Here is a 21,803-nt window from a genome sequence, read left to right as displayed (position 1 = left end):
GCAAATAATAAAGATACAAGCAGAAATCAATCAAACAAAAACCTGGTTCTTTGAAAGATCAATAAAATTGACACATCCCTAGCAAGATTAACAAAGAAGAAAAGCAGAGAACACAAATTACCATTATCAGGAATGAAACAGGCAGTAACTATCCCCAGAGATATTTAAAGGATAATAAGGGACTACCAAAAATAACTCCACACACATAAATTTGACAGGTAGGGGCTTCCCTTGTGGTGCAGTGGTTGGGAATCCACCTGCCAGTGCGGGGGACACGGGTTCAATCCCTGGTCCGGGAAGATCCCACATGCCACGGAGCAACTGGGCCCATGCACCACAGCTGCTGAGCCTGTGCTCTGGAGCCCATGAGCCACAACTGCTGAGCCCACGCACCACAACTACTGAAGTCCACACTCTCTAGAGCCCGTACTCCGCAACGGCGGAGGCCACCACAGTGGGAGGCCCACGCACCACAACGAGGAGTGGCCCCCACTCACCGCAACTGGAGAAAGCCCACACACAGCAACGAAGACCCAACACAGCCAAAGATAATAAATAAATAAAAATAAAATAAAATTAAAAAAATTTGACAGGTAATATGGACTAATCCTTGAAAACTGAAAAAACTCACCCAATATGAAACAGATAATTTGAATAGTTATAAAAGGAATTATTAAATAAATTGAATCCACAGTTTATAAAGTACCCCCCAAACATATTCTGGCCCAGATGATTTCACTGGAGAATTCTACCAAATATTTAAAGAATTAACAATGATTCTACACGATATCTTCTAGAAAGTAGAAGAGGAGGGAATACTTCCTAACTTGGTTGATGAGGCCAGTGTTATTTTGATAGCAAAGCCAAAGACAATACAAAAAAAATGGATCATACAGAACAGTATCTCTCATAAACTTAGATGCAATAGTCTCAACAAAATGTTAGCAAGTTAAATGCAACAATGTATAAAAAGTTAGTCCTTTTGGTGCCTAACATTCATCATCTTTTCTTTTGGGGCTCATTCAGTGTACATATAAGTCAGGGCCTTGCCTCCATCTAAATCAACCAAAGGGAGTTAAATACTACTTTTTTAATCTTCCTTACGTCAACAAGTATATGAGTTAGGCTCATATGATTGGACTGCTCCCTTAAGATTTTGATTTTTGAGAAAGTAACAAAAAAGCCCATGGTCAGTGAGAGATTACCTGCAGCTTTCAATGCAAAACTGAGTACTGCAGTGCATCAAGTCCTGGGGGTGGGGGCATGGGGGACATCTTGCTAAGAAGATTAGTCCTATAATGTAATCTTGCTTGCCTTTTTTTGGGTTCTTGATGGTTTTCAGAATCTACTTTTTGAGGCTTCTTCCTCATTCTATGAGCTCTTAGACGTTCTTTCAATAAGTTCATTCACTTTATCCAGAATTAGTTTATGCTACCTGTATTGGTTCAAATATATAGTTTATAAAAGAAAAATGATAATCTTAAAAATGATTTTGAAATATAGCCACTTTTTCAAATTATTAATAATGTAAAGTAAGACCCTTTGATTTCATTCTAAATTTATATTTAGAAACTTTTCTGGACTTCCATTTTTAGCCAAGATGGAATAACACATTTCCCCTACTATAAAAACCAACCAAAAATTGAAACAGTGGTTTTCATGACAGAGGAGTCAGTCAGTGAAGGACAGTGATACATGAGAGGTGGGAAACATTTAAGGTGAGCCTTATAATTCCTCCAGCTTACCGCCTTAAGAGGGTTTTGAGGTCATGGTACAGGAAGGGGGAACCAGACAAATTCTGGCAGACTCCCTGAGTTGAGGCATTTGAGCTGAGAGTCCAGAGAAACCAATACAGCTAGAGTTCATAGGATAGTGTACCAGAAGACATAACATATCTGCAGAGGATTGCTCTAAAATGTAAAGCAGAGTACTAATTAGCATATATGTGAGGAAAGTACCTGAGTCTAAGGAACCAAAAAAATCAAAGGAAACAGTACTCACCACTCACACATGGTTGGGATTAGTACCTGTTCTGATCAGACTGGAAAACCTCAAAAATCACAGAGCACACAGTATACAGAAGGATCTTGCCACAGTAGTGGGTAATAATTAGCTCTAAACTGAGCACTACTCTGGCTCTACCAATCAAGTCTTGGAAGCAAGAGCCCAAAAAGATAAAACATTTACCTGTAAATTAGCTGCATTCCAGACCAAAGCTTATTTATCTAAATACAAAAATATTTAGTTTCCAAGATGGTGAAATTTACAAGGCCTAGTATCCATTAAAAATTATAAGAAATTCAAATCAGCAGAAAAACACAACCCATAATGAGGAACAAAAACTCAATTCATCAAAACAAACCCATAACTGATGTGTATGTTAAAATTATCAGAGAAGAATGTTAACACGACTATTAAATCCACATGTTAAAAAAGTTAAGTAGAAGACAATTTTAAAAACCCAAATTGAACATATAGAAATAAAAACTAGAATTTGTGAGAAAAATACTCTCTATGAGATTAATGATAGATTAGACATTGCAGAAGACTAGTGAACTTGAAATCAATAGCAATAAAAACCATCCAACAGAAAACAGAGAAAAGAGAATTAATAAAAATGAACAAAGCATCACTGAGTTGAACAACTTCAGGTGCTATATGTGAAGGTGCTTATATGGTTGAAGTCCCCAGAGGAAGGAGCTTGGGAAAAGAAAAATATCTGAAGAAATGATGTCCAAAACATTAAAATTTCATGTGACCTATAAATCTACAGACTTAAAAAAATCAGACAAACACTAAGTACAAGAAACATGAGAAAAATTACATCATGGTACATAATAATCAAGTTGCTCAAAATAAGTGTAAAGTGAAAATCTTAAAAGTAGTGAGAGGTGGAAAACATACCTTAAATATGAAAGACCAAAGATAAGGGTAACAGTTGATTTTACATCAAAAGCAATACAGGTAAGAAGAGGGTGGAACTATTTTTAAAGTACTGAAAGAAAAAAGTCAACCTGTAATTCTACACAAAATCAGAATATCTATCAAAAATGAAGGAGAAATAATTTTAGATATTAAAAATGTAAATAGTATTCAATCAACAAACTTATACTACATGAAGTGTTAAAGGAAGTCTTTCAAGCTGAAATAAAATAATACCAGATGAGGGACTTCCCTGGCGGTCCAGTGATTAAGACTCCACACTTCCAATGCAGGGGTCACGGGTTTGATACCTGGTCCGGGGATCTAAGATTCCACATGCTGTGTGGTGCGGCCATAAATAAATAAATGAATAAATAAAAAATAAATGCAATGCATGATTTGAACTGGATAATTTTACAATAAAGGACATTAAAAAAAATACCAGATGAAAATATGAACTACACAAAGCAAAGAAGAGCAAAGGAAATTGTAACTATATAGGTAAATCATTTTTTCTTATTTAAATCTCTTTAAAAACAATTGTTTAAAACAGATTAACATGTAATATGGGTTTACATGAAGTGCTATCATATCATATGTTGGTAGCCTGTATTAAGTAAAAATGTATAGTGTAAACTCTGAAGCAACCACTAAAAAACAAGGAGTCATAGCTAATAAGCCAACACAGGAGTTAAAATAGAATTTTCCAAAACTGTTTGATCTCAAAGTAGGCAGAAAAGTGGAAAAAGAGAACAAAGAAGAGATAGAATAAATAGAAAACAAATAGAAAGAGGATATATTCAAACCTAACCACATTAGTAATCACATTAAATGCAAATGGTTGTAGTATCTCAGTTAAAAGGCAGATAATCTGCAGTTTAATTTAAAAAAAGCAAGACTATATGCCGCATGAAAGAAATGCACTTCAAATACAGACACAAGTAGATTATGTGTAAAAGGATGGGAAAAGATATAACATGTTAACAGAAGTCAAAAGAAAGCTGATATCAGTGACCAAGTAGATTTGAGAGCAAACAATATTAGCAGGAAAAAATAATGTCATTATGTACTATAAATTGGCCAATTCATAAAAAATTAATAGCAATCCTAAATGATTCGGAACCTAATGAAAGAGCTTTAAAATATGTGGAGCAAAAACTTACGCACTGCAAGGAGAAATGTAGAAATTCACAAGTGTAGTCAGCTATTTCAGTATTCCTCTCTTAGTAGAAGTAGGGAGAAAAAAAAAACAGTGATGATAAAAATGATTTGAATAACACTGTCAACCAACTTGACCTAATTGACATTTGTAGAACATTTCATGTAACAAAGGAAAATATGCTTTCTTTTCAAGAATGCATGAAATACTTACCAAAATAGACCATATTCTATGAAACAAAACTCAGTAAATTTAAAGGATCAAATAATAAAATGGAAGTAAAATTTCTGACCATGATGGAATTAAATTAGAAATAAATTAATAAAAAAAGATTTCTGAAAAAGCCCCAGATATCTGGAAACTGAAAAAACCTTCTACATAAACTTTGGGTCAAATAATTTCTCCTAAAGGGAAATTGTAAAATATTTTGAAGTGAATGAAAATGTAAACACACATTAAAAAATTTGTGGGATGCTGTTAAAGCAGTATGTAGGGCAAAATGTATAGCATTAAAAGTCTGTATTAGAAAAGAAAAAAGTCTCAAACCAGTGACATTTTTTTCTACCCTAAAAAACTATAAACATCAAAGCAGACTGATTGTAAATTAAGTAGAACAAAGCATGCAATTGAGATCAGAACAGAAATCAGTGGAGTAGAAATGAGAAAAACAATGGAGAAAATCAGTAAAATAGTAGGTGTTATTCTGAGAAAATTGATGAAATTGCTAAACCACTACAGAGAGAAAATTACCAAAATCAGGAGTTAGAGATCTGTTGTTAGTATAGGTTCTACTAATATAAAAAGATAATAGGTTAATATTATGAACAACTTTATGCCCGTAAATTTAACAGCTACCATGAAATGGGTAAAACCTTTGAAAGACAAAAAACTCACTTAAGAAGAAATAGCTAATTTTTATATCTAGCAAATAAATCAAATTTGTAGTTAAACACTTTCCCACAAAGAAAACTCCAGGCCCAAATGGTTTCACTGGGGAATTCTACCAAACATTTAAAAAATATCTGTTCTTACACAAATTCTTCTAGAAAATTGAAAAGGAATGGATACTCCTTAACTCATTCTATGAGACCTGCATTATCCTGATCTCAAAACCAGACAAAGACATTGTAAGAAAGGAAAACTACAGACCTACATCACTCATGAGTATAGATGCAAAAATTCTTAACAGAACTTTAATAAATGGAATCCAATAGTATATTAAAAGGAAACTAAATTATGATCAAACAAGATTCATATAGAGATGCAAGGATAGTTTAATAGTTGAAAATCGATTGATACATAATCTACCATGTTAATAAACTAAAAATGAAAAAAAATTATCTCAATAGATGTCAAAAATGCTTGATAAAGTGCAACATCTATTCCTGATCAAGTAGAAAATTAATAATGGAAGGGATTCTATGAAAATGTACAGCTAACATCATACTTAGTTGATGATTATAGACTGCATGTTTGTGTTTCCCCCTCCTTCCAGATTCATATGCTGAAGCCCTAATCCCCAATATGATAGTATTATGAGATGGAGCCTTTAAGAGATAATTAGGGTTAGGTAAGATCATGAGGGTGGACACCTCATGATGGGATTAATGTCCTTCTAAGAAGAGGAAGAGACCAAAGCTTTCCCTCTGTCGACTGTGTGAGGATAACAATGAGAAGGTGATGTTCTGCAATCCAGGAAGACAGCCCACACCAGACACCAAAGCTGCCTGCACCTTGAACTGGACATAGCTTCCAGAATAGTGAGAAATAAATGTCTGTTGTTTAAGCCACACAATCTATGATATTTTATTATAGTGGCTTGAGCAGACTAAGACGATGAAACATTGACTAACCAGAAATACAAGGATATCTGTTTTTAATACTTCTATTTTAACATTGTTCTAAAGGTTCTAGCCATACAATAATGTAAGAAAAATAAACAAAAGGCATTACAATAGCAAAAGTAGAAGCAAAACTGTGTTTATTTGAAGTCAACACCATTGTCTATGTAGAAAATCCAAAAAACACTATAACTAATAAAATGAGGTTAGCAAGTTTGTAAGATCAAATCAACCTACAAGAATCTATGGTATTTCTATATGCTAACTACAAATGCAGAAATCAATATTAAAAATAATATTGTTAATTCCCATAAGGCTATCAACTGACTTTTCAGCAGAAACTCTGTAGTCCAGAAGGGAGTGTCATGAAGTATTTAAAGTGATGAAAGGGAAAAAACTTACAAACAAGAATACTTTATCAAGCAAGCCTTTTATTCAGATTTGATGGAGAGATAAAAAGTTAGATAAGCAAAAGCTAAAATTCTTCAGCACCACCAAACCAGCTTTACAAGAAATATTAAAAGGACTACTCTAACTGAAAAAGAAAAGGTCATTACTAGAAACATGAAAATAATAGAAGGAAAAAACTCATTGGTAACAGCAATATGAAGGAAAGACAGTAAATCAACCACATATAAAGTTAGTAGGAAGACTAAAAGACAAAAGTAGTAAAATTATATCTATCTGCAATAAGTAGTTAAAAGATACACAAAAAGATGTAAACTAAGTCAAAAACAGGAAACATGGGTGCAGCAAAAATGCGGGATTGTTAAAATGTGTTTGAACTTAGATAAATAACATAAAATAATGATGTGTGTGTGTGTGTGTACCTACCTCATGGTAACTACAAATCAAAAATCTATTAGTTACACACACACAGAAAAAAGGAATCGAGACATAACATTAAAGATAGTCATCAAATCACAAGGGAAGAGAACAAAGGAAGAGAAAGGAACAAAAAAGACCTATAAAAACAATCCCCAGGGAGGAGCTTCAAGATGGCAGAAGGGGAAGATGTGGAGATCACCTTCCTCCCCACAAATACATCAGAAATACATCTACATGTGGAACAACTACAGAACACCTACTGAACGCTGACAGAAGACCTCAGACCTCCCAAAAGGCAAGAAACTCCCCATGTACCTGGGAAGGGCAAAAGAAAAAAGAAAAAACAGAGACAAAAGAATAGGGACGGAACCTGCACCAGTGGGAGGGAGCTGTGAAGGAGGAAAGGTTTCCACACACTAGGAAGCCCCTTCGCGGGTGGAGACTGCAGGCGGCAGAGGGGGGAAGCTTTGGAGCCACGGAGGAGAGCGTAGCCACAGGGGTGCGGAGGGCAAAGCGGAGAGATTCTCGCACAGAGGCTCGGCGCCGAGCAGCACTCACCAGCCCGAGAGGCTTGTCTGCTCAGCCGCCGGGGCGGGCGGGGGCTGGGAGCTGAGGCTCGGGCTTCGGAGGTCAGACCCAAGGGAGAGGACTGGGGTTGGCTGCGTGAACACAGCCCGAAGGGGGCTAGGTGCGCCACGGCTAGCTGGGAGGGAGTCAGGGAAAAGGTCTGGAACTGCCAAAGAGGCAAGAGACTCTTTCTTGCCTCTTTGTTTCCTGGTGTGTGAGGAGAGAAGATTAAGAGCGCTGCTAAAAACAGCTCCAGAGACGGGCGTGAGCTGTGGCTATCTGCGCGGACCCCAGAGACGGGCATGGGACACTCAGGCTGCTGCTGCAGCTGCCAAGAAGCCTGTGTGCAAGCACAGATCACTATCCACACCTCCCCTCCCGGGAGCCTGTGCAGCCCGCCACTGCCAGCATCCCGTGATCCAGGGACAACTTCCCCGGGAGAACAGACGGTGCGCCTCAGGCTGGTGCAACGTCATGCTGGCCTCTGCCAGCATGCAGGCTCGCCCCGCATTCCCTACCCGTCCCTCACCCCGGCCTGAGTGAGCCAGAGCCCCTTAATCAGCTGCTCCTTTAACCCCGTCGTGTCTGAGCAAAGAACAGACGCCCTCAGGCGACCTACATGCAGAGGCGGGTCCAAATCCAAAGCTGAACCCCAGGAGCTGTGCAACAAAGAAGAGAAAGGGAAATCTCTCCCAGCAGCCTCAGGAGCAGCGGATTAAATCTCCACAAACAACTTCATGTACCCTGCATCTGTGGAATACCAGAATAGACAACGAATCATCCCAAATTTAGGAGGTGGACTTTGGGAGCAATGATATATATATATTTTTCCCCTTTTTCTCTTTTTCTGAGTGTGTATATGTATGCTTCTGGGTGTGATTTTGTCTGTATAGCTTTGCTTTTACCATTTGTCCTAGGGTTCTGTCTGTCCGTTTTGGGGTTTTTTTTATTACTTTAAAAAATTTTTGCTTAGTAAATCATTATTTTTTATTTTTATTTTAATAACTTTATTTTATTTTATTGTATCTTCTTCTTTCTTTCTTTTGTTTCCTCCCTTTTTTTCTGAGCCATGTGGAGGACAGGCTCTTGGTGCTCCAGGCAGGCATCAGGCCTGTGCCTCTGAGGTGGGAGAGCCAAGTTCAGGACACTGGTCCACAAGAGAACTCCCAGCTCCACATAATACCAAGTGGCGAAAATCTCCCAGAGATCTCCATCTCAACGCCAAGACCCAGCTCCACTCAATGACCAGCAAACTACAGTGCTGGACACCCTATGCCAAACACCTAGCAAGAAAGGAGCACAATTCCATCCAGTAGCAGAGAGGCTGCCTAAAATCATAAGAACGTCACAGACACCCCAAAACACACCACCAGACGTGGACCTGACCACCAGAAAGACAAGATCCAGCCTCATCCACCAGAACACAGGCACTACTCCCCTCCACCAGGAAGCCTGCACAACCCACTGAACCAACCTTAGCCACTGGGGACAGACACCAAAAACAACGGGAACTATGAACCTGCAGCCTGTGAAAAGGAGACCCCAAACACAGTAAGTTAAGCAAAATGAGAAGACAGAGAAACACACAGCAGATGAAGGAGCAAGGCAAAAACCCACCAGACCTAACAAATGAAGACGAAATAGGCAGTCTACCTGAAAAACAATTCAGAATAGTAATACTAAAGATGATCCAAAATCTTGGAAATAAAATGGAGAAAATACAAGAAACGTTTAACAAGGATCATACACCATGATGAAGTGGGGTTTATCCCAGGAATGCAAGGATTCTTCAATATATGCAAATCAATCAATGTGACACACCATATTAACAAATTGAAGGAGGAAAACCATATGATCATCTGAATAGATGCAGAGAAAGCTTCTGACAAAATTCAACACCCATTTATGATAAAAACCCTGCAGAAAGTAGGCATAGAGGGAACTTTCCTCAACATAATAAAGGCCATATATGACAAACCCACAGCCAACATCGTCCTCAATGGTGAAAAACTGAAACCATTTCCACTAAGATCAGGAACAAGACAAGCTTGCCCACTCTCACCACTATGAAGCAACATAGTTTTGGAAGTTTTAGCCACAGCAATCTGGGAAGAAAAAGAAATAAAAGGAATCCAAATCAGAAAAGAAGAGTAAGGCTGTCACTGTTTTCAGATGACATGATACTATACACAAAGTATCCTAAAGATGCTACCAGAAAAATACTAGAGCTAATCAATGAATTTGGTAAAGTAGCAGGATACAAAATTAATGCACAGAAATCTCTTGCATTCAATACACTAATGATGAAAAATCTGAAAGTGAAATTAAGAAAAAACTCCCATTTACCAATGCAACAAAAAGAATAAATTATCTAGGAATAAACCTACCTAAGGAGACAAAAGACCTGTATGCAGAAAATTATAAGACACTGATGAAAGAAATAAAAGATGATACAAATAGATGGAGAGATATACCATGTTCTTGGATTGGAAGAATCAACATTGTGAAAATGACTGTACTACCCAAAGCAAACTACAGATTCAATGCAATCCCTATCAAACTACCACGGGCATTTTTCACAGAACTAGAAAAAAAAATTTCACAATTTGTAATGAAACACAAAAGACCCTGAAGAGCCAAAGCAATCTTGAGAAAGAAAAACGGAGCTGGAGGAATCAGGCTCCCTGACTTCAGACTATGCTACAAAGCTACAGTAATCAAGACAGTATGGTACTGGCACAAAAACAGAAATATAGATCAATGGAACAGGATAGAAAGCCCAGAGATAAACCCACACACATATGGCCACCTTATTTTTGATAAAGGTGGCAAGAATATACAATGGAGAAAAGACAGTCTCTTCAATAAGTGGTGCTGGGAAAACTGGACAGCTACATGTAAAAGAATGAAATTAGAACACTCCCTAACACCATACACAAAGATAAACTCAAAATGGATTAAAGATCTAAATGTAAGGCCAGACACTATCAAACTCTTAGAGGAAAACATAGGTAGAACACTCTATGACATAAATCACAGCAAGATCCTTTTTGACCCACCTCCTAGAGAAATGGAAATAAAAACAAAAATAAACAAATGGGACCTAATGAAACTTAAAAGCTTTTGCACAGCAAAGGAAACCATAAACAAGACGAAAAGACAACCCTCAGAATGGGAGAAAAATATTTGCAAATGAAGCAACTGACAAGGGATTAATCTCCCAAATTTAGAAGCAACTCATGCAGCTCAATATCAAAAAAGCAAACAACCCAACCCAAAAATGGGCAGAAGACCTAAATAGACATTTCTCCAAAGAAGATATACAAATTGCCAACAAACATATGAAAGAATGCTCAAATCATTAATCATTAGAGAAATGCAAATCAAAACTACAATGAGGTATCACCTCACACCGGTCAGAATGGCCATCATCAAAAAATCTACAAACAATAAATGGTGGAGAGGGTGTGGAGAAAAGGGAACCCTCTTGCACTGTTGGTGGGAATGTAAATTGATACAGCCACTATGGAGAACAGTATGGAGGTTCCTTAAAAAACTAAATATAGAACTACAATACGACCCAGCAATCCCACTTCTGGACACATACCCTGAGAAAACCATAATTCAAAAAGAGTTATGCACCGCAATGTTCATTGCAGCACTATTTACAATAGCCAGGACATGGAAGCAACCTAAGTGTCCATCGACAGATGAATGGATAAAGAAGATGTGGCACATATAAACAATGGAATATTACTCAGCCATAAAAAGAAATGAAACTGAGTTATTTGTAGTGAGGTGGATGGAGCTAGAATCTGTCATACAGAGTGAAGTAAGTCAGAAAGAGAAAAGCAAATACCGTATGTTAACACATATATATGGAATCTTAAAAAAAAAAAAAAAAAAGAAGGTTCTGAAGAACCAGGACAGGAATAAAGACACAGACGTAGAGAATGGACTTGAGGACATTGGGAGGGAGAAGGGTAAGCTGGGACAAAGTGAGAGAGTGGCATGGACATATATACACTGCCAAATGTAAAATAGATAGCTAATGGGAAGCAGGCACATAGCACAGGGTGATTACCTCAGTGCTTTGTGACCACCTAGAGGGGTGGGATAGGGAGGGTGGGAGGGAGACACAAAAGGGAGGAGATATGGGGATATATGTATATGTATAGCTGATTGACTTTGTTATAAAGCAGAAACTAACACACCATTGTAAATTATACTCCAATAAAGATGTTAAAACCAACCAACCAACCAACTAACTAACTTATAGAAAAAGAGATCAGATTTGTGGTTAACAAAGGCAGAGGGTTAAGGGATCGGGAATTGAATGAAGGCAGTCGAAATGCACAAACTACCAGTTATAAGGTAAATAAGTACTAAGGAAGTAATGTACAACATGACAAATATAATTAATACTGCTGTATGTCATACATGAAAGTTGTTAAGAGGGTAAATTCTAAGAGTTTCATTACAAGGAAAACATTTTTTCTCTTTAATTTTGTTTTGATATGAGATGATGGATGTTCACTAAACTTATTGTGATAATCATTTCATGATGTATGTAAGTCTAATAATTATGCTGTACATCTTAAACTTATACAGTGCTGTGTCAATTATATCTCAATAAATTCTGGAAAAAACTTAAAAAATAATGTTAATACTATCAAACAAAAAGAAATACCATAGAAGAAAAGATTAATATATAAGACTCTATGGCATTTTATATACTACCTACAAACAACTTGAAATTGATATTAAACAACAATACCATTAACAATAGTATCAAGAAAAAGAAATTCTTAAGGATAAATATGATAAAGATGTAAAAGCCCTATGCACTGATTACTGTAAAACATTGCTGACAGTAATTAAAGACCTAAATTTTTTTTTTTTTAATTAATTTATTTATTTATTTTTGGCTGTGTTGGGTCTTCGCTTCTGTGCGAGGGCTTTCTCTAGTTGTGGCAAGCGGGGGCCACTCTTCATCGCGGTGCGCAGGCCTCTCACCGTCGCGGCCTCTCTTGTTGTGGAGCACAGGCTCCAGAAGCGCCGGCTCAGCAATCGTGGCTCACGGGCCCAGGTGCTCCGCGGCATGTGGGATCCTCCCAGACCAGGGCTCGAACCCGTGTCCCCTGCATTGGCAGGCAGATTCTCAACCACTGCGCCACCAGGGAAGCCCAAAGACCTAAATTTTTAAATGAAGAGATATCCCATATTTGTGGGTTACAAAACTCAGTATCTTTAAGATGTTAATCCTCCCCAAATTGATGTATGTATGTGATGTAATCACAATCAAAATCCCAGCAAGCTTTTGTTTTTAGATATTGGAAAAATGACTTTTAAATTCATATAGTTATGCAAAGGATCTGGAAAAACCACAAACAATTCTAAAGAACAAACATGGAGGACTAACACTATTTGATTTCAAGGCTTATTATAAAGCTACAATAATCAAGAAAGTAGTATTGGTGTAAATATAGACCAATAAGTCAGTGGAACAGAACGGAGAGTCCAAAAGTAAGCACAATCATATATAGATAATTGATTTTTGATAGGGTGCATATGCAATTTAGCAGAGAACATACAGTCATTTTAACAAATGATGCTGGATCAATTAGATATCTATATTTAAACAAACTTTGATCCATATCTTATGCCATGTAAATAATTAATTCAAAATGGATTGTAGATATAATTGTGAAATATAAAATTCCAGGAATATAAGGAAAATTTATGTGAACTTGGGTTCAGCAAAGATTTCTTAGTTATGACACCAAATATGTGATACATAAAGAAATGTATTGATAAACTGGACTTCATTAAAATAAAAAGCATCTGCTCTTTGAAAGATCCCATTAAGGTAATGCAGAAACAAGCCATAGACTGTGAGAAGATATTTGAAAATCATAAATCTAACAAAGAACTTAGTTTCTAGAACATATAAAGAACTTTCAATGCTTAGTAATATGCACAAAAATGGGCAAAAGATTTAAACAGATATTAACCAAATAATAGATACAGATGGAAAATAAGCACATGGAAAGATGTCCAGCATCAGTCATTAGGGAAATACGTATTAAAAACCACAATATGAAGTTACTGTGTCCTTGTTAGAATGTCTAAAAAAGACTGACTATTCCAAGTGTTGGCAAGGAATATAGAAAGCAATTGAAATCTTACACACTGCGTGTGAGAATGCAAAATAGCACAATCACTTTGGAAAACTGTTTGACAGTTTCTTAAAAAGTTAAATGAACACCTACCATATGATCCAAACATTCTACTCCTTAATATTTATCCAAGAGACATGGAAGCATATGACCATACAAAGACCATGTAAAGACCAGCTGCATGAAAGAAGCCAGACAAAGAAAGTGCACCTAGTGCACTATGAAATTCCAACTAATGAACAGTTTCAGAAAGTAGATCAGCAGATGCCAGGGGGTGGAGAAATTATAAAGGAGCATGAGGGAACTATTGGGGGTGATGATTATGTTTGTTAACATGATTGCAGTGATGGTTTCACAAGTGTATGCAGATTGTATACTTTAAAAATGTACAGTTTATTATATATCTGTTATACCTAAATCTGTTAAAATTATTTAAATAATCATATTTTATTGATCTCATTGATATCTTTGTGTATACATTAATAAGGATAATACAGTTGTATTATAATTACATTCAATCTCTTCTTTTACAGAACAGGGCAGTTGGGAAACCTGACAGCTCCTTGCAATTCTCATTGTAAATGCTCATCTTCATTTTATTCTGCTACATGTGGAAGAAATGATATTGGATATTTTTCTCCTTGCTTTGCAGGTTGTACATATTCTAAAACATTAAAGAATCACAAGGTAATTATCTTTTTCTCTGCTTCCTCCTCTCCATTAAGAAGTGCAACTTATAGATGATGTTTATATTTTACTCCTGCTCTCTATAAAATCGTTTCCCCCTCTTATTTTCCCCTTTCTTAAATTTTTCTTAAATTATGGCTTCATGTGATCACAATACATAGGACTTGTGAGAATTGGGAGTGAAGTAGGGACCCAGGTTTTAAAAATTCTGTGTTCCTCCCTCCCCTCTCTTTGTCTAGTCTTTGCGAGGGGAAGAGAGCAACAAAGAGGATATTTCCTGACCCATGGGCGTTATAGCATCTTCCTTAGCAGGCAATGAAGTACTTTATTAGTACTTTATTTATTAGTACGTACATAACAATATTCTTTTTCCTGTTACACACAGATCATTTTATTACAGTATATTAGCATGCCTGACCAACTTTAGTTCCTCGTTGTCATATTTTCACTGGCCTACTATTTAACAATATATCTTCAGTTTTTAATTGAATATTAATATTAAAAAGATTATATACCCTTTAAAAATCTTTCTTCTTAAATGTTTAAAATGATTCTTTAAAATTTTTAAATTTAAAATGGTCATTTATATGTATTATATATTTTAAAAACTATTACATGTTTTAAATGATTTATATATTTTAAAATATATTTTAAATGATATTTAAAATCTTTAAAATATATTACTGTGGGAAACTTTAAATGTAATAGAAAACCAAAATGAACTCCCATATGTTAGTTACCCATCCTCAACAATTTATTAACTTATGGAAAATCTTAATTTACACTCCTGTTTACTTCCTCTCCTCCATTTTATCTTGACAAGTAAATGATTTTTTAAAGCTCATGTTGTCACCACAGAATAAAGCAGAACTGCTTGACCTTGGTGTTTTGATCCATGGGATATTCAAGAGCTAAAACTGCCAGCCACTATATAGCTCCAACCCATCTTTCTTTTTCTGGGGAATCCCTTCTAGGGAATTGTTTCTATTTCATAAAAAACTTTATAATTTCCTTTCATTCCTCTAAGGAATAATGAATAATGAATAATGAAATAATTCACAAAATAGTGACTCAAACTGTGTGATAACATTTGATGCTGAATAAAATTTGAAAGAATAAAATATTTTTGACAAAAATTAGATCTGTTACGAATTACCCAGGACAATTAGCCTTGAAAGAAATAATGGCTCTGAAGGAAAACTGACAATAGCAGAAGTAATGATTAGTACAATTTGATACAGATGAAACCAATTAATGGATAAAATATACATTAATTTCAAATGGGAAAGAACTGATGCCAGTAAAAATAATTTTAACAAAATGAAAATTAGAGAAATACCATATAAAAAAATTATTGTGTCTAAATTGTGTTAATGGAATTCCCTCTGGAAAATTTTTTTCAATGAAAATATGTCAACTTTGAAATAATTCTGATTAAATGTTCGTATTCAAAATATAAGGGTCAAATGTATTAGAATTGAGTGCTCTTCAATTACACTTATGCAAAAGTTTACAAGAGGAGTGGTAGGAAATACTATACCTTTGAAGATTCCTAAGTTTCTATAGAAAATCACAGCTTTACCAAAACTGAAAATAGATATCTGCTCTTCATGTTGATAATATTCCAAGTGTCTTGCCTCATTGAGACCCACATATTCTTATCCATGCTATCAAGATCTTCAAATTTCCTTATACAGATACGAAAGAAATCTTGGGCTTTTCTTCATGATCTTCTCACTAGGACTAGCTCTTTTCAGCAGCTGATATGGCTTTCAGTATAAAATAGCAGTATCAGGGGTTTTCTTCCAGAGACTGCTGTAGTCCAACAGGAGCCTCATTCTACATATCTATAGAGAAGGGAAGTCAGTCTCGTCCAAAGCATTAGGGATTACAAGAAGCCAGGCTTCAGGATCTCTTCCAGTTGAAACATCCCTAGAATATTTTAACTTCATTTACTGATTTCCCACCTTTGTGTTATTTTTGTCATATATTTTATTTCTCCATATATTTTAAAGGACACATACTGTTATTGTTGTTTTTTGCACAGTCAGTATGCACTTATATTTACCCACTTCCTTGCATTTCCATGTTTTCATATGAGATTTTTTTTTTTTTCCTTAAGAACCATATTTCACTCTCATTTCTGAAAAGAAAAACTGTTTTCACTTGGTATGGAATTCTGTATTGGCAGTGATGCCCGCCCGCCACCCCACCCCCTGACCGTGCCCCGGCGTTTGAAAGATGTCATTATATTGTCTTTATGTCTCTGGCTGCTTAGCTGCGTTTAAGATTTTCTCTTTTTTTTTGACTTTTAGCAATTTTACTTTGATGTGCCTGGATGCGGTTTTCATTATACTTATTTTGCTAGGGTTTCACAGAATATCTTTAGTCCGTGGATTTATGTCTATCAGTTGGAAAATTCTCAGCTATTATTTCTCCCTCACTTTCTCCTCTTTTATTGGTTGTGGAGGAGGCACCAAATATTAGTTTAATATTGCTGCATAACAAATTACTACAGCCTTAGTGTCTTTAAATAATACCCATTTATTAGCTCACAGGTCAGAAGTCTAGATATGGCATTGCTGGTTCCTCTGCTCGGAGTCTCACAGACTGAAATCAGGGTGTTGGCTGAAATACATTCCTTTCTGGAGGCTCTGGGAAAAAATCTACTTCCAAGGTCATTCAGATTTTGGGCCAAATTCAGTTCCATTGGGCTGTAAAAAATGAAGCCCCTATTTCCTTGGTAACTGTCTGCTGAGGGCCAATTTTAGCTCTTAGAGGCCACCCCCATTCTTTGCCACATGACTCCTTCCATCTTCAAAACTAGCAACAGAATCTCCCTTATGACATGCTTTCACTCTCTGACTTCAGGAAAAGCTCAGTTCCTTTTATATATTATCTAATTAGGTGAAGTTTACCTCTGTTTCTTAAAGTCAGCTATGCCATGTAACATAACTTAGTAAGGGGATTAAAATCCACCAATTCACATCAATCTAGGGATTATGCAGGTTTATAAAATAGCAGGGTGGGAATCTTAGGTGCCATCTGTTTCTTTTTTTTTTTTTTTAATGAATTGACATGTTTTTATTTATTTATTTTTATTTTTGGCTGTGTTGGGTCTTCGTTTCTGTGCGAGGGCTTTCTCTAGTTGCGGCAAGTGGGGGCCACTTTTCATCGCGGTGCGCGGGCCTCTCACCGTCGCGGCCTCTTCTGTTGCGGAGCACAGGCTCCAGACACGCAGGCTCAGTAATTGTGGCTCACGGGCCTAGTTGCTCCGCGGCATGTGGGATCTTCCCAGACCAGGGCTCGAACCCGTGTCCCCTGCATTGGCAGGCAGATTCTCAACCACTGGGCCACCAGGGAAGCCCAGGTTCCATCTTAATATTCTGCCTAACAGCAGACTACAAATAGACCTTTCCACTGTGTCCCATACTCTTTTGCTCTTTTCTCTATTTTCCATCTCCTTTTATCTGTTTGTTTAAATGTAGATATTTTCTGTTGACCTGTCTTCCACTTACTATTTCTGTATTCTGCCGTGTCTGCTTTGTTGTTAAACCCATTACTGAGGTTGTAAGTTTACTCATTGTGTTTTTCCGTTCTAACATTTATGTTTCTGTAGAATCCAAGTCCCTGGTGAAATTCCACATCATTTAAGATATTTTATCCATTTACCCTCTATTTTCTGGAAAATATTAATCATAACTATTTAAAGTTCTTGCTATTAAGTCTACTATCTGTAGTAGTCTACTTATATTTGTTCTTCTAATTTTAAGCCAATTATTCTTGTCATTTTGCATACCTTGTAATAATATATGAAATCCTGAACATTATATATGAAAAATATATCTTAATATAATTATACAGTTGTCTATTTCTCTCTTTATTTTGACTTCATGTATTTTAGACCCTCTTATTGTGTGCATACACATTAATAATTGTCACAGCTTCTTGATGAATTGTTCCTTTTATCTTTACAAAATGTCCCTTTCTATCTCTGATAATACTCTTTGTCTTGAAGTCTGTTTTATATATTAAACAGTCACTGTAAGCTTTCTTGCTGTTTTCATGGTTTATCTTACTTCTATCATTTTATTTTCCAACTGTTCGTGTCCTTATGTTTAAAGTGTCTCCTGTAGCCAAGGTATAATATGCTTTTGCTTTTTCCTCAATTCTGTTAATGTCTGTCTTTCAATTGGAGTTTTTAGACAACTGACATTTATTATAATTATTGATATGGTAGACTTAGATCTATCTTCTTTTATTATTTGAATTGAATATATTTTACTATTTCATTTTAATATAATTTTTCCCATTTTGGTTGTATCTCTTTGGATATAACTCTACAGTTCTTCAGCCCTTCCAGAGCCTAATATCTTGTGATCCTACTATCTGTTCACTAAACTTTCTTCACGTTTTCACTTTTCCCCTTAGTCATCTTAGGTTCTATGGTCTTCAATTATTTGTTGTACTCGATATCTTTTTTCTGACCTCCAGATCCACTTTTCACCTTCTCTACCCTCCTCACTGTTCCAAGAGACCAAACTATAGGATGAGAGTTCTATTATCATATATAATCTATTATCATATAGACTATGATAATAAGGAGTCTTGATAGAAAATCAGAAAGATGGGGGGGAAAAGTGAAGTCGTTGTGTTTATTGTCTTGGTTCCCTCTCTGAGCCATGGACTGACTGCCTCCCTTGCCTGCAAGTCTTAATTTCTTTCAGGGAGGCCTTCTCCATATGACTTTCTCCTTCTGGTAACTATTCTTACCCTAGGACCCTTCAAATCTACTTTCAAAATACATGCTAGATCTGACTATCTTCATCATTTTCTCTGATACCCCGGCCGCAGTCACCAATGACTTGCATCTTACTTCAAGAGCTTTTTAACTGTTTTCTCTGCTTTTACCCTTGCTTGCACAGTTCAGTAGCCTCAATATATCAGCTAGAGCGATCTTTTAAAAAATGCCATTTATACATCTATCCCTCTAATGGTTTCACATTACTAAGAATGAAAACTGAAGTTCTTAAATTGCTCTTGCGATTACCTACCAGTTTCTATATAAATCCTTCCCTCATTACTCCAATTTTATTTTCTCTTAGTTTCCCTCATGTTCACTCTGATTCAACCAAATTTTTCTCCTTGTTTTTCTTTGAATTTGTCAAGCAAGCTCCAGTCCCAAGGCTTTTCAATTTCTGTTTTGTTTTTCCCACCTGGAATATACTTCTTTCAGGTAACCACATGGCTCACTCCCTTACCTTCTTCAAATCTCTGCTCAAATATCACTGTATCATTGTAGCATTACCTGATCATGCTAAATTCACCCCTATAATCCCTGTTTTTATCCCTTACTTTATTTTTTCCTCCATAGTATTTGTCACCATGTGCTCCATTAAAGGTTCTTTTTTTAAAAAAATTGCCTATCTCATGCAAGTAAAAAATTTCCTACATGAGGGCAGGGATTTCTATTGTATTGCTTACTATGTTTTCACAATACCTAGAATGATGTTTGGCACATAGGCATTATAAAAAAAGTATGGTAGAATGAATGATTTGCTATTTAGATATTTCTATTTTTGTTTAATATATCCAGTAACCACTTAGCAGCTTCCCTAAACAACGACATGGTTTTTGTACCATCATTTTCTGAATCACCCAGGTTCAAGCCATCTTTATTTCCTCTTATTCCTTCACTGGTAACTTAGTTTAATATTTCTACTGAATTTTTAAAATTATTATTATTATTTAATTTAGAATCTTTTCAATAGATTAACAAATTGCTAACTGGTCTCTGTATCTCCAACTCTGTTTAGTTCTTCTTAGAAAATATCACCTATTCATCTTCCTTGAGTTATCAATAATAATATAACAACCCCAAGTTTTCATTCGTTCCCATTAGGGACTACATTATGACTTATGTTGGCTTTAGGCACTTTTGCCTTTTTAAACCCTTTCCTTCACTTAAAAAAAGAAAGAGAGAGAGAGAGAGAGAGAGAGATTGATTTAATGTACAACTGCATTGGCGTAAAGACAAATATGATCCAGGCTGGATGCATTATAATATATTCATTATTATGATATTTATTTTTTCTCTGATTTTAAAAGACACTAAAATTAAAACCTTTTTTTTTTGGTTCTGAAAGTATTGTGGTTCCTAGGTACACTGTGCCTACTCTGCCTAATAGATAACAGCCCTGTCATCATCACATACAAAATAAAGTCTTGCCTTTGCAGCATAGTTCTAAAACTGTCTATGATTGGGTAACTCCGTATTTCAAATCCTAGCTAAAATTCCACTTTATTCATTACATTTTCCTTATTTGTCCTTAATCTATATCTCTCTCCAACAATTATTTGTACAATTAAGTGTAAATATTTTTAGTGAAATTTCTTAGATTAATAGAATTTTTCCTAAGTAACTACAATTATATATACACATACACAATTCTTTGTTAGGTAAAATACCTTGGTCTTATTTATCATTAGTGGTTCATTTGTAAATTATGAATGGCAGATTTAATATAAGGATATTTACTAATAAAACTGCCTAGTCTCCCTGCAGTTAATGATTTAATTTTTATTTTACAATTATAAGAGTTTTTGTCTTATGACTATATTTCTAAAAGATTGTTTCCTGTCTTCATTTTCATAGACATATTACAATTGTTCTTGCATTAAAGAAGGATTAACAACCTCAGATAATCAAGGTGATTTTATTGACGCTAGACATGGGACATGTGATTCAAAGTGCTATAAATTACCTTTGTTCATTGCTTTTATCTTTTCTACAATTGTATTTTCTGCTTTTGCTGGTATACCAAGCATCCTGACCATCCTTCGGTGTGTATATGTTATTCATAATCATTATTCATTTAATACATATGAAAGACAAGTTTAGGAAGGTTTTAGAATATTGTAGTAAATGATTTATGCTTTTGTTTCAAGGTAGCAACTGCTAGAGGGGAAAATTGTTATATTTTCAAAATTCATGTATATGCTTAATTCTCTATTTTAACTAATTTATTTGCATAAAGTATGTATATAGATAACACATTTAGTTTAACTTAAAACTAAATTTATTTACTTAATTTAACACACCTGAAAAATTCATAAATATAGGAAAAAAATCTTAATTATAACACATGTGATTACAATGTTGATTCATTGGTTATAGATGTTTATTGACTATTTACTCCTATATTACCAGTTTGACTATGAGAAAACATCAGTGTCATCAACAAAGGAACAAAATAACTTCTAGAATTTTGGAATTTCAATACATAAGTTTATTACTATTCTAACTTAAACCAACATTTGTTATTCATTTGTTCTTCCTGAATATATGAAATTTATTTAACATTTGTTTTTATCATAGTAGCAGAATAATTGGTCATTATTTTCAAATTATTTTTTTCAAAAGGCTAACATAAACCTTTAGGTCATCAGGAGCAATTTGTTGTCCCCTAGGAAAACAGACTAAAAAACATGAATAAATATATGCAAAAAAATCTGAGTTGGGCACATATGGTCTCTGACTTCAATGAACTTGCAGTTTAGATGGGAGACAAAACTTTAACATATCAATACAGTGAAGCAGGTTTTTACTTATTCACCTAG

At 35.4% G+C, this 21,803-nt stretch overlaps 1 protein-coding gene across 1 annotated transcript in view; it reads left to right on the top strand.

The window, feature by feature from the left end:
- The window catches only part of SLCO6A1 (solute carrier organic anion transporter family member 6A1), a 97,338-nt gene that overhangs the window by 58,089 nt on the left and 17,446 nt on the right, over positions 1-21,803 (top strand). The window contains exons 9-10 of the mRNA XM_007191910.2: positions 14,030-14,183; positions 20,839-21,026. Coding sequence (XP_007191972.2) covers positions 14,030-14,183; positions 20,839-21,026 — 342 coding nt within the window. The remainder of the gene's footprint in view (positions 1-14,029; positions 14,184-20,838; positions 21,027-21,803) is intronic.

This window comes from Balaenoptera acutorostrata, chromosome 2 (genome assembly GCF_949987535.1).
Source record: "Balaenoptera acutorostrata chromosome 2, mBalAcu1.1, whole genome shotgun sequence".
Taxonomy (NCBI): Eukaryota; Metazoa; Chordata; class Mammalia; order Artiodactyla; family Balaenopteridae; genus Balaenoptera; species Balaenoptera acutorostrata.
Note: the sequence above shows the minus strand (reverse complement) of the source record. Positions and strands in the feature narration are given on the sequence as shown.